The 18,569-nt window shown below is 38.9% G+C and overlaps 1 protein-coding gene across 4 annotated transcripts in view; it reads left to right on the top strand.

Annotated features, from left to right (window-relative positions):
• Positions 1 to 14,196, top strand: part of ARL15 (ADP ribosylation factor like GTPase 15) — a 433,767-nt gene extending 419,571 nt beyond the window's left edge. For 3 of the 4 annotated variants that reach the window (XM_012449572.3, XM_012449573.3, XM_064375971.1), the window contains one exon: positions 11,383 to 13,426. In XM_012449572.3, coding sequence (XP_012304995.1) covers positions 11,383 to 11,535 — 153 coding nt within the window. In that variant the 3' untranslated portion in view covers positions 11,536 to 13,426. Of the gene's footprint in view, positions 1 to 11,382 lie in introns of all 4 variants that reach the window. The other variant, XM_012449574.3, reaches the window with a different exon arrangement.
• The last annotated feature ends 4,373 nt before the right edge of the window (positions 14,197 to 18,569 follow it).

The raw sequence follows: 18,569 nt of genomic DNA, 5'->3' as shown, positions 1-18,569 counted from the left end.
TTTAAATAATTTACACCAATCCCCAAACCATTTTAAAAAATAGAAGAGGAGGGAATGCTTCCCAACTCATTCCACAAGACCAAGATTACTATGATGCCAAAACCAAAGACATTACAAAAAAAGTTAAAGACCAATATTCCTTGTAAATATAGATGCAAAAATCTCTCAACTGATATAGTTGACCCTTGAACAACACAGGTTTGAGCTGTGTGGGTCCACTTATATGCAGATTTTCTTCTCCCTCTGCCACCTGTGAGATAGCAAAGCCAACCTCTCTTCTTCTTCCTCCTCCTCTGCCTTCACTTAACATGAAGACAGTGAAGAACTTTATAATGCTCCCCTTCCACTTAATAAATAGTAAATGTATTTTATTTTCCTTATTATTTTATTAATAACATTTTATTTTCTCTAGCTTATCTTATTGTAATAACATAAATATACATATTACATATGAAATATATGTTAATTGGCCATTTATGTTATTGGTAAGGCTTCCAGTCAACAGTAGGCTATTAGTAGTTAAGTTTTGGGTGACTTAAAAGTTATACACGAATTTTTGACTATGTGGGGGTCAGCACCCAACCCCCATGTTGTTCAGGGATCAACTATACTAACAGATGAATCCAGCAACATATAAAAGAGGATTATACATATGATAATCAAGCATAGTTTATCTCAAGATACAAAGTTGTTTCAGCATACAAAAAATCAGGGTAACACATATTAAAAGACTATAAGATAAAAATCATACAGTCATGTTAATAGATTATATCAAATGCAGAAAAAGCATTCGCCAACATAGATTTAACATATAACCCAGGAATTCCATCCCTAGATATATACCCAAAAGAAATGAAAACGTGTTCATACAAAACTGCTCATAGAAAGCAGCATTATTTATACCAGCCAAAAAGTCGAACCAGCCTAAATGTTCATCAACCAATGAATGGATAAACAAAATGGGATACATCTACACGGTGGAATATTATTCAGCCATAAAAAGGAATGAAGTACTGATACTTACTACAATGTGGATGAACATTGAAAACATTGTGCTAAGTAAAAGAAACTGGACACAAAAGACCACATATTACATGATGTTATCTATATGAAATATTCAGAATAGGCAAATCCAAAAAGAAGCAGAGTAGTGGTTGCTAAAGGCTGAAGGAAACAGTAATGGGGGATGACTACTAATGGTTCAGGTGTTTCTCTTTAGATGTCAAAAATGTTCTGGAACTATATAGTGACGATGGTTGCACAACCCTATGAATATACTAAAAGCCACTGTGTGCTTTAAAAGGATGAATTTTATAGTATGCAAATTATCAGTAAAAGAAAATGTAATAGCTGTAGAGCAAGATGGAAAGATAGTAAAGCATATGCTACAGAAATATAAAGTCCAACCAAGCAGTGGAAGAAATTACCTGCAATCTTAGGCAGGAGTATCCACTTCTGTGAGTAGACAGTGAAGTAGGTAATGATAACTTGTATCCAGGAGCAAACAACCCCCTTTGAAGACCAAAGTCTTCAAACAGTTGTTGTAACAATTATTTTTTGAAAGCGCTTAACTTGTTAGTGAGTATCTCTAAAAATTTTGGTTGAAAACCAACCCAAGTTCAATTAGATAGGAACCTCAAGCTACGTGGAATTATAACCCCTTTCATTTGAGATGGTAAATTGTTTCCTTAATGAATTCTTTATTCTTTTTACCCTGGAGGGTTTATCATTAAGAGTATAGAAATGATTAAATAGGCTGGGCATGGTGGCTCATGCCTGTAATCCCAGCACTTTGGGAGGCCAAGGTGGGCAGATCACTTGAAGTCAGGAGTTAGAGACCAGCCTAGCCAACATGGCAAAACTCTGTCTCTCCTAAAAATGCCAAAATTAGTGGGGCATGGCAGTGCACACCGGTAAATCCAGCTACTTATTTGGCTGAAGCATGAGAATCACTTGAACACGGGAGGTGGAGGTTGCAGTAAGCCAACATCACACCATTACACTTCAGCCTGAGTAACAGAGCAAGACTGTCTCTGCTGGGTGCTGTGGCTCACCCCTGTAATCCCAGCACTTTGGGAGGCCAAGAGGGGTGGATCACCTGAAGATGGGAACTTGAGACCAGCCTGACCAACATGGAGAAACCCCGTCTCTACTAAAAATACAAAATTAGCCAGGCGTGGTGGCACATGCCTGTAATCCCAGCTACTTGGGAGACTGAGGCAGAGAATCGCTTGAACCCAGGAGGCAGAGGTTGCGGTGAGCCGAGATTGTGCCATTGCACTCCAGCCTGGGCAACAAGAGCGAAACTCCATCTCAAAAAACAAACAAAAAAAACAACAAAAAACTCTGTCTCAAAAATAAAAAATATATATTACACATAGATCAAACTGGTAGATTCTCTTTGTGATTCTAATTTAAAATGTACCGGAACTTGAGTCATTGAATATATAAAATTATTGGAAAACAATTTTTAAGATTCTCAACCACTTGAGAATGTTTTAATTGTTAAAACAGTTGAAATGCTTAAAAAGAAAATTGAATATATTAAACTTATAAATGGAATTATAAAGTGAGGTTGAAAATGAACTAAATTTATAGATGGACCTAAAGAGTATTCAAAGGCACCATAAATGTAATTGTTAAAATTGAAAAGATATGTAGATAAAATATTAATTTTTTTTTTTTTTTAAGATGAGGTTTCACCATGTTAGTCAGGCTGGTCTTGAACTCCCGACCTCAGGTGATCCGCCCACCTTGGCTTCCAAAGTGCCTGGATTACAGGCATGAGCCACTGCGCCTGGCTAAAATTTTTAAATCTAACATAAAAACTTCAGGAAAAGGCAGGCTTCAGATGGTGTACCTTTAACAAACTGTATGTTCTTTTTTAAAACTGCAAAGTAACAATAACTAATATTGCTGTGCACCAAAAGCCATCCTGAAGGGCGCCACAAACCTCAAACGAACAGGTCACTGACCACGTGCCTAATGGGGAGTAGCACTAGGGGAGTTGGTAAGAAAACTTCCTGTGCCCTGGCTTGTCCTTGTGGCCTTTAGCAAGTCTCTGCATACACGAAAGAAACACAGGCTAAACACAGAGAAGAAATAAAAGATGGCTTTTTTAATGAGAGATGACCCTAGTGCCTGCTTGACTGCAATTCAAAGCATTTGAAGTCATAACTGGAGCCTGGCCAAGTTGGAAAACGCAAATCCTCTGTCCCACTAAAGTGTGAGCTAAAGCAGAGAAGAGGAAGTCTAGCAATTTGAGGTCAAACTGAGGCACAGAAAGCCTGATGCCCCAGGCTCCTCCAAAGCACTCCTTGTGCCTCCCTGCTGGACAAAGCAGAAGGCTGCTTTAGGCCAGAGACTGACTTTTTATTTTCCTGTAAAGGGCTAGGTAGTAAATATTCTAGCCCGTGTGGGACATACCATCTCTGTGGCAATTACTCAGTTTTGCCGTTGGAGCATGAAAGCAACCATAGATAATACTTAAGTAAATGAACATGCTGAGTTCTAATAAAACTTTATTTACAGGGAATTTATGGTGCCTGGGTGATGGGAAGGCAACCAACATTGGCCTCTGTGACTAAGACCCCTTCTATATAATTCAAAAATTATTTCTATATCATCACGGGATCCCCTCAGAATGATAGGAAGACATCAGCTTGATCTTAAAAGATGAGAGAGTATGTGTAGGCTGGTGCTGTCCACCTGTGGATGGAGGAGCCTTGGGTTAGAAGCAGGAGTTGGAGCAAAGGCCTAGGTGCAGGAATCCATCCAGGCTGTAGAGGGTCTGATGGAATAACTGGAGTAGAGAAAGGTACTAATGTGGGAGTGCTGGGCATCTTTCATTAGTCCCTGAAGACAAGAAGCACCCATACCTAACTGTGCCTCTCACAGTGTTTATCTAGAAGCAAGCTTTTTGGATAGAATAATAGAATAAAATAAGCCCTAAGACATACCAAAAATAATAATAATGAAAAACAGACATGATTTGCCCTATACTTCTTAATAGTCAGATTAAGCAAAAATGAAGATGTTTTTCTTAGGTCCTACCACCAAAGCTAACGAGATTATTTTGTTTGGCTATTTTGGGACATACTAAGTTCTCCCATGCATTGGAAGCCTGGCTTTCTACACAATTACTGTCACAGCGTATAACATTCTATACACAGCAGAGGTTACTGACTGGGGAAGAAGCCTCATAGTAAGAGTGAGGCTCCATCACAGGTGATTACCTGCAGTTATTTGTCTGGTTTTCAATTATTCCAAGGTCAGGTAGGCTGCACTGAACTTTAGTTTCCTTAAGAAAGAAGCATCTTATGATAACTATACTTTTATACTTCCAGTCTTTTTGAAATAAATATGCACTCCCAAAGTAATAATGTGATATTGGTTAACATTAAGTCATCATTTTCAGGCTGTTATTAAGCACTCAGTAAAAAGTAAATAATATCCATTCTGTGTTATAATATTTTGGGGACTGTGGCAAATTGGCTTTTTGTTTATATCATTTATTTCTGCCTTTAATGACATATTTAGTACCTTTCTAATGATTTCAAAATCCTGCAAGCAGTACAATGAAAAGAGGAACAGCTGGTGCTGCTCTCTAGACTAACCTTTCTTTGAACAAGCTGCCAAGAATGCACTCTGAAGAATCTTAATGATGCCCTGCCACTTTATCTCCAGACCCTGTCCTGGAGCCATGGCATGGGCATGGCTTTCTCTGACTTTGGTGAAGGTTACCCAGTTAAGCCGGCTTCATGAGCCCTGTAATGAAGGCAGCAAAGCTGGAGGGCACTTTTGTATACACTCAGTAGTGTGGTGGTAAATGTAACTCTTCAGAAAGAAAAAAAAGTTCTGATTTGTTGTACTTGCAGGTTGGTGTAGTGTAAATACTTCAAACCATGGTCAGGTTTATGACTTGTACAATTTGACATCCGTGTACCCAGAGTCGACTATTGCCAGCCCTACGTCAGCAGACCCCACCATACCACTGAGAAAAATTTCAATACAAATATTTTCCCCCAATGTGACATGTTCACACAATAGGGCTATCTGCTCTAGTGATTAAAGAAAGGTGCTAGGACACAGATAAGAAAAGTCCTGGTGTCTTTGTAACAATCATGGAAAAGATCCTACAAAATTTTGCCATCCATTCAGGCTCTCTTGGCATCCTGTTAATTGGAACAAGATTATACTTTTACCAAAGAATTTAAAACCAGTATAGGCCGGGCATAGTGGCTCATGCCTGTAATTCCAGCACTTTGGGAGCCAAGGCAGGAGTATTGCTTGAGGCCAGGATTTCAAGACCAGCCTGAACAAAATCATGAGATAATGTCTCTACAAAAAATAAAAAATAAATTAGCCGGGCGTGATGGCACACTTCTATAGTCCGAGCTATTTGAGAGGCTGAGGTGGGAGGATTGCTTGAGCCCAGGAGTTCTAGGCTGAAGTGAGCTATGATTGTGCCACTGCACTCCAGCCTGGGCAACAAAACAAGGGCCTATCTCTTAAAAAAAAAAAAAAAAGTTAATTATAATAATAAATAACAGAACCAATATGAATCCATCTCAAAACCATGATTCCTTTAGTTCTTTGAAAAATACAGGCCATGCAATGGACACTGTGTATTTAAACTTATGAGAAAGCAGTAACATCTGCACGTGATTCAAGACGGTTAACAGAGTCAGATTCTCTTTTATCATCCTCCAGCTCGCCCTTCTCCCTGTCACATCCCGCAGTTGTACTTCTTTTTCCTGGCCTTTTGTATTTGGTTTGAGATCCTCACCCAGTCATCTGCATTGCTGACTTACCACTATCAGTTTGAGGGACCTAAAGTTGTCAGCCTAGACTCCTTCATGAGACCTGGTTCCTTTTCCAGAGATGGAGAAGGAATGTGCCTTTATTTCTGAAGTTTAACAGTCTTCTATCCAGATACTTTTTATTCAAATTGGGTTCTATGATTTAAGAACTAGTCTAAGTAATCATATCCCTCTTTATTGGAATCCATTGCTTTTCTGACGTCCAGTGAAAGTACAGTCCAAGTGCCATAAATAAGTGAGAAAGCTCTTAGTAAATCGTGCAGTGCTAAACAGTCTTTTACAGTCACTAAAAAGCCCCAGGGGGAATCTTGTGCTCTTATAATACAAATGATGAGGACAGTGGTCCTCTCAGGCCATCGCTGCTGTTTTGTTTTTGGTTTGCAGCATCCTGTCCTCGATGGAGCCCTGTCTGCTGGCACCTGGAGTGCTGGCACCCGAGCTGCCTTCCCACACTCCCCACAGTCTCGTTCAGGACAGAGCGGCTGAGTGAATGAAGTTATGGGAAAACAAGTTTTAGGACAAAACTTTCCAAGGCTCCTTAGATAGCTCCCGATCCCGCTACAACCCATCACAACCACCTCGCAGGCTTAGGAACAGTCAGTTATAATCCACTAGTTTTTCACAGAGGAAACATAGTTCCCCTCTACGTTGTCTGTAGCAGGGGATATGGGGAAGAATGGGGAAAGCAGATATCTAGCTGCCATCTCCAATGGTGACTGCTGAAAAAATAAGCTAATAGCCCATACAGGGTGAGAGGTACCTGTATTTCACATGGCCAAGAGCAGCAGTTCCCAACAGGGTCAGGTTCACCCAAGGGATGTGTTGCATGGGAGGGCACAGTGTGTTTTCAGTTTTAGCAATAACTGGTTGGTGCCAATGGCATTTAACTCAGTAGAACTAGGGGTGGCATATTCTATGATGCAGAGCAGAGTCCCACACGGTAAGGAACTGTCACACACCCTGGTTCTCCATGTCTCACAACACGTTCTTGTGGGTCAAAGCTCTGTTTATAAATATCTGAGCTTAGAACCTGACTCTCTTTCACACACTAAGTAAATGCTTTTTGGACTGTTCTATCCCCCTGCTCCCCATAGTGCTTACAGGAAAACTAGGTCAACGCTGGGCACACACTACTGGTTTAATAACAAAAAGAGGAAAAACAAGCAGCCTACCATTAGAAGTAAAATGAAGTTTGCAGCTTTTTTAAAAAGGAAAGACCTGTTATTGAAGTTCAGAACTGTTCACATGCCTTCTAGAAATTTAGTCACACCAAGTTGGCAAGAACTGAAAGTCAAAATTTTGACTCTCAAGTGAGGGCAAGTCAGGGAAATCAGACAACATCATTACCCCATTAGAGATCCTGCAACTAGGAAAGGATGACACTATGATTTCACTACTCAAGGAAACGTAAAGGACATCTCCTACCCAATGACTGGGACTCCGGTGCTATGTAACGTCTCACAGGTTTAACAGCTGCTACAAACATTAGCAACAGTGAGATGGTGCCGAGTCGTCTCTGTTATATTGGGACTTTACAGTAAACTCGATGTGTGAATAATGGAATGCAGTCATGCCAATCAGCCAGCAGTGGCATGAGTGGAGAAAGGCTCTGGTGACAGAGCTAAAATAGGTTGCCTGTGGTGGTGGCTTTGTTTTCCTATCTCTAGGGTGGACACATGGCTACTAATAAATGCCCACTCTCTGTGGCTATCCTGAAAATAGCTAAATGACCACAGGTTGTCAGACAGCTGTATTCTGATGTCATTCTCCCAAGTGCCATCTCCAAAAGCCAATGTGAAACAATCACTATCTCCTTATTCAAGAAGTTTCCACTTAACCATGCTAGCTCAGCAATGGATAAAGTAGCCAAAATACTTAGGTTCATGTTCTCTTTAGTCATTTTTAAAATGTTTGTCTTGATAAGTAAATGACCTTAAAAAACATTCATGCCCCTCATAAAAAATAGGTCCTTGCATCACAGGCAGTTTTTTTTTTTAAACCTTAAAAATAATGTCAGATTTAAGTATCTGACCTATGTTGTTCAGAGTTAAACACTATTCTTTAAAAATCATACATCAACATATAAACAGACAAAAAAGCAATAGTGAACAATTCAAACGTGACTGTAATTGTTACTGTAATAATACATGGAAAGTAAAATTTGAAGTTTAGATTGATATAAGAAAACAAAATAAAAATGTTATCCTAGGCCAGGTGGGGTGGCTCATGCCTGTAATCCTAGCACTTTGGGAGGCCAAGGTGAACAGATTGCCTGAGGTCAGGAGTTCGAGACCAGCCTGACCAACATGGTAAAACTGCATCTCTACTGAAAATAAAAAAATTAGCCAGGCATAGTGGCAGGTACGTGTAATCCCAGCTACTTGGGAGGCTGTGACAGGAGAATCACTTGAACCTGGGAGGTGGAGGTTGCAGTAAGCCAAGACTGTGCCATTGCACTCCAGCCTGAGCAACAAGAATAAAACTCTGTCTCAAAATAAAATATTATCCTAAAAAAAGGAGTGAGAATTAGAGCATAAAGTCCTCTCTGACTGTGGTCTTTGTTTTTAGAAACATGAAACTCCGAGTAATGAAAAGCTAATAAATGTTCTAGCAGCAGTCACTTTCTGTACTTGAATATTAGTGAAATGACAAAACTTGTTTACAAATTGGTATCATAAATGTAGAGTTGTGTGGAAGCCTGTGGATACCAGTGGGGTGAATATGTCAGGGTTAGATACCCGCTTAGGTTATGGATCTGAGAATCTCGAGTTACCCAGCCATATTTGTCAGCTTAACACCACTAGGCCCCTTTATCTGGTGACCACTCTGTCATTGTAATCTCCACTTCCTTCTCATGTTTAGTATTCAGCAGGAACAACTTCTGAAGCATGCCTACCTTCAGACATCTGTATTATCTTCCATGTGTGCCTGTGTGATAGACTATATTTTCAGTTGCCTAGAAACCAACCTTTAATGGGTAGCTAAACTTCACTGTTCTGTGTCTTGTAGGTGTTGTAAAATGTCACATATTTACTGATATACTTTGTGATTATTTTAACCCAACATTGTTTTCAAATTAGCTGTAAATATGCTACTGGGATAAATTCTGTATGATTTTTAAATTAACCACTCAGAGGAAGTATTGTTAGTGAGATGCCCTTTCTGTTATTATTATTAATTATTTTAATATTATTGAATTTCTTGTGACCGGCCCTCTTCTCAGTCGTTAGCAATACTTAAAATGCTGTCCTTTTGGATTTGGGTTTATAAAATGTAACAAGGGTACAACTTCCTTCATGCACTAGATTTTGGATGTTGCATACTTTATCCGATGGGAAGCATTACTGATCAAGTACTAGACTGCATCATAACTACAGGGGTCCCAATTTCTGAGCCCAGTGATACAATCTGAAGCCTTACTTTGTGGCAGAAGCAACAAGACCAACATCTCTGATTTTCAACTCTTTGGAGCAGCCCCTCCTCCTTCGAGGGGTGGACTTAGCCAGCATTCCCTGCCAGTCTCTCCTGCCTGCTCTTTTCCTGGCTTCTTGGCCAATGGCGCTCTGCTCAGCTAACTTCCAGTTCTTCCCTCTGCTGGATGGGGTTGGTCCCCGATACTGTTTGCACTAGGAATTTTAGATTCTCTTAGATGTCAGTTGTTTTCGGTGCCTTAAAGAAAACAAACTAAAAGAATGGAGTTTGTGTTTTCAGTAAGCAAGAATCCCAACACTTTTGGAGGCTCATGCCTGTGATCCCAACACTTTTGGAGGCTGAGGTGGCAGAAGCCCCTGAGCTTAGGGGTTCAAGACCACCCTAGGCAACATGGTTAGACACTATCTTTACAAAACGTTTTTTAAAAATTAGCCAGGTTCTGTGACGTGCACCTATGGTCCCAGCTACTTGGGAGGCTAAGGCGGGAGGATCACCCAAGCCTGGGAGGTCAAGGCTGCAGTGAGCTGTGTTTGTACCATTGCACTCCAGCCTGGGTGACAGAGTGAGACCCTGTCTCAAAATAAAAAAACACCCAAAAACAAAACAAAGAATCATCTTAACATGATTTATAAAATACCTTGGGCAAAAAATTGTTCTGAAGTTGGGTACCCATTTTCTGATCTGCAAATGAGATTTTCATTACTCTTCAGAATCAGAATTAATGAGGATCTTTTAATTCTCACAGGCTTTTCTTAAAATTAGTGTTTATTATGAACTTGCAGACATTGATAGGAAGACTTTTTGGACACACTTGAAACAAAATGTTAGCATATTTCTGGTTCCTAAATTAGCATAACAGCTCAGTATTTCTTATATAGATATATAAAATATCTTCTGGCTTAATATGAAAAAATGTCAAACATATGAATACCAATTTGGATGGTGTATCTCTACTGTCAACAAACAGTAGTCTGCAGTGCCACTGGCAAAATAAAACCATATTTAAGAATGGCATTTAAAGTGGAGATACGTTTTTTTCCTAAGTCAAGTATTGACTAAGATAAGACACTAGAAGTTTTCATGACACATGAGATTTAATGAAATTTGTTGACCAAGAACATCTTTGAACAATGTCTCTTTTGAGGTTGCTACTGACTGTATTTGATGTTATGTAAAAGCTTGCTGGGCAATAAATATAACATTCTATTTTTGTATGATATTATAGTGTGTGTAAGTGGGGAGCTTCCTGAACTTTGTGTTTTATGATACCATTTCAGAGATCATCAATACTTCTAGAAGCCATAATAATTTGCTATTTATTTGCAGCCAGGAATTGGTAATACTAGATGCCATTAGTCAATATGCTGGCCAATACAGTAAAAGTAACTTGTGACTGGTTATTAATTGAACAGGTTTTTCAGCACACACCTGTTATAAGCTTTTGCTTTTTCCCTCCCAGAAAATTCAGGACTGAAAAAAAAAAAGCTAGAAGATTTTATGCATATATGTAAATTTATGCAAGTTTGTATATACACACACACATACACTCAGTTTCTATCCTCTTTCCTAGAAAACACTCTGTCATATCTCAGAAACAGATATGAGAAATTCAAGAGAGAAAGAGAAAAAGATTATTTAAATTAGATTTTTGTTGTATTATGTGCTTGATGGTCAAAATAATTGAGTCTTGAGTAATCAATATAGTACATACTGTAAGTTGTCACCAATTTAGTAAGTCAGCACGATGAGATAGTGAAAGCTACTCTGCTAGTTGTTATATTTTATTTAAATGGAATCTTTTGGTGTCTGCAGTGTATTTTGCTTGGTGCCATAGTGCAAATAATTTTTTCTCCAACTTCATCAGACCTCCCATGCTGCTAAATGTATGGGTAGAATGGTGAGTTGCACGCAGGTCATTCACCCCTAAAGAAAACACTCCCAGGTCACAATATTTAACCCACATTATAACAACAGCTGCAGACTGGCATCCACATTGCAAAGTCATAGGCATCACAGTTCGTAGAAATTCCGCCTTGAAATCCTCCTACTTTATCCCTCAGAATTTTGATATGAGAAAGTTTCTGATATAATTAATAACCTATTCGTCTTGATTTTTTTTCCCCTTAAGATCAAAAAATATTTTGAACTTGAACCACTTGCACGTGGAAAACGCTGGATTCTACAGCCCTGCTCACTGGACGACATGGATGCACTGAAAGACAGCTTCTCTCAGCTGATAAATTTGTTAGAAGAAAAAGACCATGACGCTATAAGAATGTGAAATCTGGCAAAGAAAACGGGCTCCCCAAAGGCGTTGAACCTATCATGTTAGTTTCTCATTTTAATTTTATTTTGGTATCAAGACTATAATGGCTTCAGTATCTATTTTTCTCTGGTTTTTTCAGACTCTCATCTCTCTATTAAAGTGAATATTCTGTAGATCAGATGAATTATCATCGGCATTAACGTCAAGTACACACTACTGAGAGAGAATTTATTCTCTGTTTACCACTAATTATCTTCACCGCATGTCTCTTCCTTCTGTTGTTCTAAGCATCTCTTCTATACTCTGTGTTAAAACGGATGGAATTCATGGCTTATGGAAATCAAATCCCTTTTGAAGGACTCAGAAAGACTCACAAGACCGTGATCATTTTCCCTGGGGTTGGGAGTGGAGTATTATGTGACTGGAACGCCACAAAATATGTATATTATTTTTAAGATCTCTTGGTTGGGGGGGGGGTTGTTTTATTTTATTTTATCTTATTTTTATTGTTTTTTTTTTTTTTTTTTTTTTTTTTTTTGGTATACTGAGCTTATAGACTATGAGAGAAAAGTGAGCACCAAAAATTTTAATTAATCACCTTATCAGGAAGAAATATCCTGCCACAGTAAAATTGGCTCTGAAGAGCTTAGAGATAAGTTGCATAATGTTTTCTTGATTACATCTGAAGTCTCACTCCTCTCTTTTAGGAGCAAAGACATTGTTTCAGTTTCTGAGAGCAGTTGGAGGAAATGTAGGTACAATGCATGCATCACGGACTGTATTGGATTGAGTCGAGTCTTCAAATATTTTTTAATGGAAAGATTAGCCTGCATAAAGTCAAGCTGCAATGTAACATAGGTATCTTTTTTAAAAAACTGCAAGTGTTTGATTAAAATAGAGAAAAATAATTTTTAAAATAATAGATACAAATTTTAAAAACAGCCAGAAAAAGCATAATTTATACTGGTTAGGGTTTAAGCTGGCATGGATTTGACAAAGATAACAAAGAAAGAATTATCTATATATTCATTCATTATGTGCTACTATAGTTTACTGGAGTCTGTTAATGCCTTCCTCTAGTAGTTAAAGGTTTATCAGTATTTCTATTATAAACCTCTATTTTCAGGGGTTTCACTGTGCCCTTAAAAGTGTGCTGGGGCTGCAGCAAATAAATAATATTAGAACTCAGATTCAGTCTTTGGAACTAGTTTCCGCCCCCCCCCCCCCCCGCCATTTAATTTAAATGACAAAATTGCATAGGGATAAATGTACAGTTTTGCTAAGGTTTAGCACCTTTGATCTTTTTTAAATCAGGAAAAAAATCTATGCATATTGAGGTTCATAGATGAAATATTCTTTGGCATACTTTGTAGACTTTTGACCACTTAAAATACTAAGTGACCAAGTGATAAAAAACTGCTCCCTACACCTGAGTGATAAAAATCTGTTTGTAATTTTTAGGTAACATAGACTGATATCCAAATACTACAGACTCACACTATATTACAGAATGACGTAATACCTGGTAATTCTCCAGAAGATAGACTTCAGACCCTTAATGTCATTTAAATATAGTTTTTGTGGTTTAATCTTGTGAGTAGATTGTAATGAAATCATTACCTTGGAAACATCAAACACTTCTTTAAGCTTCTTTTTTGTAATGTCATGAATCAGGAAGGACCCTTAGTGATTAATACACAGTTTTGTCTACAGCATCCTTGAATATTTTTAACACTGTGTAATCCGTGAGCAGCACAAAACTTTTATTCTGATGACCAGTTACACAATTCCTGTTTTTATTTTGTCCTCTTGTGCTCATCTTCTATGAGAAATAAATGATTATTAGGCCTTGCTTTCCCTGCAAGTTCATTAAATGTAGAATGTTGTCTTTTTAAGACACCGTGGCTGAGTGCTCCTAAGCCATCTGTTAAATGACTTCCCGTGGTCTGTGTGTGTGTGTGTTCATGTGTGCGCCAGTGATGGGCTTCTCTCAGACCCACGACTGTCTGCAGCGTCTCAGCCGTCAGAATGAAAACATTATCAATCAGTACCCAACAACAGCTGTTTTTGACAAGTTTCTGTCTGACGCCTAATGCTTTACAACTGTCAATAAGGCTCCCTCTTTGTCTAGCAGGTCGGAGCTCGCCGTCTTGCTGCTTCCCTGCAGCATCCTGTCCTTGTAACCCTAGAATTTACCATGTTTTGGAAATCCACGTGGGGGCGGGGTGGGGCCTGAACGGGTGGGGTGGGTGGGGTGGGTGGTGGGGTAGGATGGGTAGGGGAGGGAGTCCTATTCCTACTTTCGTGTAAAGTGCCACAGGTGTCTTGGTTTGCGTATTCAAATATTATATAGGAAAAACAGTCTGTTATGTATTTCTTCACTTAGCTTCTTGTTATATTTATGGACGTTTCCAGTTTTTGTACCTTCTTAGCTAAAGCAGTTGCCTTTTTGTAATGGCAATTAATTTATACGATAAAACTTTGTATCCACCGTAGTCGACAGTATTGGTTGCTAATTAACTGCCATATTGCCCTATCTTTCTATTACAAAATACTGTACCTGTACTTAGAGGCTAACAGATTCATGTGGACATTTGCCAGGCAAGAACAACGTGTATTGTTCATGATTTCTATGATTTCCACTATCTTCGAAAAATAAACGCTGAGTAGAATTTATGTTTTCAGAGTAACTCCTTTCAGCTTTAGCATTTGGGAGTCCCAGATTTCTGTTTACATTTGTGTTGCCTGTTTGTCTCCAAAATAAGTTCTGCTGCTCTTGGGTCAAAACAAATGATTAATTCGCATTTCCTTTGAAGCCATTGTGAAAACCTTAAAAGGAAAAAAAAAAAACCAAGTATCTTTTCCAGCTGGTTTGTCTTCGACAGCAATTTACTCTCATTGAAGCTGCTCCTTCAGAGTGTGTGAACAGACTCAAGATATTATTATAAAGCACCATCCTTCAATCAAAGGATTATTTTATAATATCTGCTATAAAATTAACTTGAGTGGCACAGTTTGGTGCAATGAATTATTTCGTTCATTGGTGATTGATGCTGTTAAGAAATATTTTTGAGTGACTCGAGAGGAAATACTATCCATTTACAGGTCCGTCCTTAAGGATGAAAGTATAAAAAAAGGGAGAAAGAAAAATCAAGTGGTAGATGGATGGAAGAAGAGAGAAAAAGAAAAAAATACATAATCAAAGATGAAAAATTTAAATCCCAGCTTTTGCTTGGTCCCAAATGTAACATTATCAACACTTAGTATTTGACTATACAGAGAGCTTACAACATTTCACTTCTAAGCTGGGATCTAACCTTCATTCCTAGGTTTATTTCTGGAGTAGGCAATTAGCAGTTATCAACTTCCTAAGCATCTCAGGCCTATTCAAGTAAATGTGAACAGAACTGTAAGATTTTGAAGCAAATGGGGTTTTCTTCATGTCCAGATTGCATATTCAGACTTGAATGGAAATCTAATATTTGTGCCTGGCTTCATCCTCTTTATAACTTTAGAGTGCATTTTCATTAACCCCCTGACCTAATGGTGCAAACAGAAATGAAAAGGTATGTGGGGTGGTGGGGCTGGAAGTGGGAGTTGCCCTTTGGGATCCCTCATTTTCAATGCATTTGGAAGGGAGGGTCTGTCTTTGTTATGCAGAAACTTTAGAATGTAGAGTCCCTGCGTTCCCTTGTTCCCCAGCCTGGCTCCTGGAGATCTGAAGTTAATGCTGTAAAATGCATTACCACATCATGTTGGGAAGTCCTGCCTCCCAAGGGCTCACAGCTTTTGGTACCAGTGAATCAGCATGATTAAATGATTTGCATGTCAGGGTTAAGTGTTTTTCAACTCAGATGCATGAAGTGACTGATGAGCCCAAGGTTTGGCACCCTACCCCACACCCCCTTGTACTAATTTAGTAACATGAAAAGGATCCCTTGTAAGACTTAGAAGCTCAGATGGGCTATCAGTTTACCCACCCCTTTCCTATTCTCTTTGAATTAAAACTTTAAATGAAAAACTTTTCTTCCACCTACTGTCTCATTGGATCTGGAAATTCTGACTTCCCTTTCTGGGGGTTCATCTGTGACAACTTCTCCATAATGTGACTTACTGTGAAACCAAGGCAAAGAAGTTAAAAGTCACAAAGAAGAATCTCTCCAATATGCCTTGTCTAGCATCCTCCTTTCCTTACAAAACAAAGAGAAATTAAAAGCCCGTGATTTTTCTATCAGATTTTTCTCTATAATCTCATCTCACATTCCATCTCTGCTCCTTGAAGCATATTGTATTCACTGGCTCCTGGTTTAAAAAGGCCACCTACAGTGTTCTTAGGCTTACCCTGCCCCTTCCCTTTCTTGCTCTACTTCTGAAGTCCTGACTGCAAACAGGAATTTCCACAGGGCATTCTAGATGAATAATCACTTTCTACAAGGGAGTAGTGTGGGCCTGGTGGCTTTCAAAGAAACTTCACTTACCATATAGATCTTGAAAGTCACTTGTACCCTGTTTGCAGAATAAAGAAAGTGGTTTCTAGATGTAATGCCTTGCTAGGCTCAGCCAGGTCTATAATCCAGTCCAACTCCTTATCCCCACTGCTCCAGCTAGACATAGACCAACGTGGTACAGCCTTTCCACCACACTTTTAAAAACGATCTTCTGCAAACTACCAGATAATGGTGAATTCCCTCTTTCCTTCCTTCTTTCTTTTTCAAAAATCTCTTCCTTTTATCTGATCTCTCAAAAAATCCTACGTGAATGTTTCAGACTGTTTTTTTTTTTTTTTTTTTTCCTAGCAGCAACATTTCAATCATGGAAGTGAGTTGGCGATGTGGTCCCCAGAGATGCTAGCCAGGCTCAGGCCCATGGGAACAAATCAAAATAAGCCTTGAGTAAGCACCAGGTTCCCCAAACTCTCTCATTTTCCTGTTCCTTCAGGAAATAAGGGGAGGTGAAGGGAACTGGTTGTTTCAAAAAGCCTAAGATCACTTCCATCACAGGCAAACCCCTCCTGAAAGTGTGAAATCCAGCCTACAATGCCACAACTTTCACCGACAAGTGATTCATTGAGACAAAGGCTAGAGTTCCAGAATCAAACAGATGTCAGGCAAAACACCAAACGCCTATAAATGATTGCTTTGCAAGCAATGGAGTAACTGGAAAACCTGGCCTAATGATGTACCCCATGTCTGGACAAGCTGACAGAAGATGGGGGTGGAGGGAGCTGGTTTTAAATGAGTCTGTGAAGAAGGCTGTTTCTGGAGAGAGAAGTGAGACCACAATTCTTACCTGAGAGATTCATGTTGAATAATTTCTGGCCAGTTTGCGTATAATCTGTATAAAGGTAAATCAGAAAAGTGTGTGTCCAGGGCACCTCGAAAGCCAGAGTGGTGTGGTATGATATTAAGGCATTAGACTTATAAATATCAGAGTAAATTAAAAATGAGAAGATTTTGTTAGAATGGAAATGGCTCACCAAAAGGCAGAGACAAGAATGCAAACACGAAGTCTGGCTGTCATTCTCTGTAAGCTGGAGCAAGTCAGGTTTGTCTCTGGACCTTCTCCAGTTGTTTTACAACTTTCTAGACATGGAGTGCATCAACCCAACACTTTTATTAAGGAGCTTCGACAGGATTTTTGAGATGACAGCTTGTCGAGATTCAACTTAGCATTGTACAGTTTTAGTTCACAATGGGAACTTTTGGTTTTAATACTTTTAGGACTTATTTGTTAATGCAACACACTTTTTGTTGAACACCTACTATGTACTAGGGATTGGGTTAGATACTGTGGATATAGCTGTAAACGTGACATACTTAGTCTCTTTGTAGGATTTAATTCCTGTAATACTGGTTAATTGGATTATTTTTATGACCATAGAGAATTAGAGGGAGTGAGGGGTTGTATTATATTAAAATTGCAATTTGAGTCTCTAGATTTAAAAAAATTTGTTCTTGGTCCTACTTTCTGGTTTTTAGCCCTCCTAATTTAGAGTTGTTTTTGAATGCTGTTTAGCTTCCGCGACCATTAATAAAACTAAAAATCTAACCATAGTGAAGGCTTTGCCTTTTTTTAAGCATCTTTGTAAATAGAACCCTTTCAAGCTAGCACCTTTTATTCTGCTATTTTGCTGCTACAGCAATGCAGCATGTGTCTAGCGCACAAAGGTGCTTCCAACGTGCAAAACCAAACTCTTGTCAGTTACCTACTGTTCTTTTCATCCTCTCTGTATTCAAAGGGCTTTGCCTCCTCTAGAACAGCCTTGTCTCATCCTGTCTGTTGATCAAACAAATGACTTATATTTGAAATGTTGAATGTTGAATCTCCAAGAAGAAAATTCTTATTCAGCAGCAGTCTCTTGTGTTTTATTCCATCTAACAGTAAAGGCTGCTGCATGTCTGCCACGATTCACATGCCCAGACAGAGAGTACAACTGGTAACCTGTAAGCATATAACCTCCTGAGTTTTTGTTGTTATTGTTGTTGTCTGACCTAGGAAGGTAACAGTGAGTTTTAACTGGGTTCAAGAGGCTGCTTTGTTTTTCTCTCATTCAGGATTGAGAACTTGGAGAAACCCCTTTAAGCCCATGATTTATTCCAAAATGGTACTTGGGCAAAGTTGTTCTTTCAGCAGGAGTTAACACATTTTGGGTTTAGAACACTTTTACAAAATCTATACCAACACTCTTCACATTTCCTTGAACATCTAAAGGCCATACTGTTCCTGCTTACCAGTCTTAAGCCCCATGCTGGATGTGACCTTTAGAGAACCATGACACATCCCTTGACACTGTTTACTGGCCTGGTCGTTCAGTTCGGATCACAAACTTTAACTGAAATAGAAGCCTCTCTATTTCCATTCCATTTGTTAATTTCAAATCACCCAGATTTTTTACTTTCTAATTTATGGATTTATTTTTTAGAGATAAGGTCTTACGTTCCCCTAGGCTCGCCTCTAACTCCTGGGCTCAAGCAGTTCTCTCCAGACTCAGCCTCCAGATCACATTTTAAAGTAAAACAGTAGGATCCAATGAAGTCGTATAATATCAG

Source organism: Aotus nancymaae, unplaced genomic scaffold (assembly GCF_030222135.1).
Source record: "Aotus nancymaae isolate 86718 unplaced genomic scaffold, 86718_ANA_hifiasm-v0.15.2.pri h1tg000014l, whole genome shotgun sequence".
NCBI classification, from domain to species: Eukaryota; Metazoa; Chordata; class Mammalia; order Primates; family Aotidae; genus Aotus; species Aotus nancymaae.
This window is presented reverse-complemented; position numbering and strand designations above follow the sequence as displayed.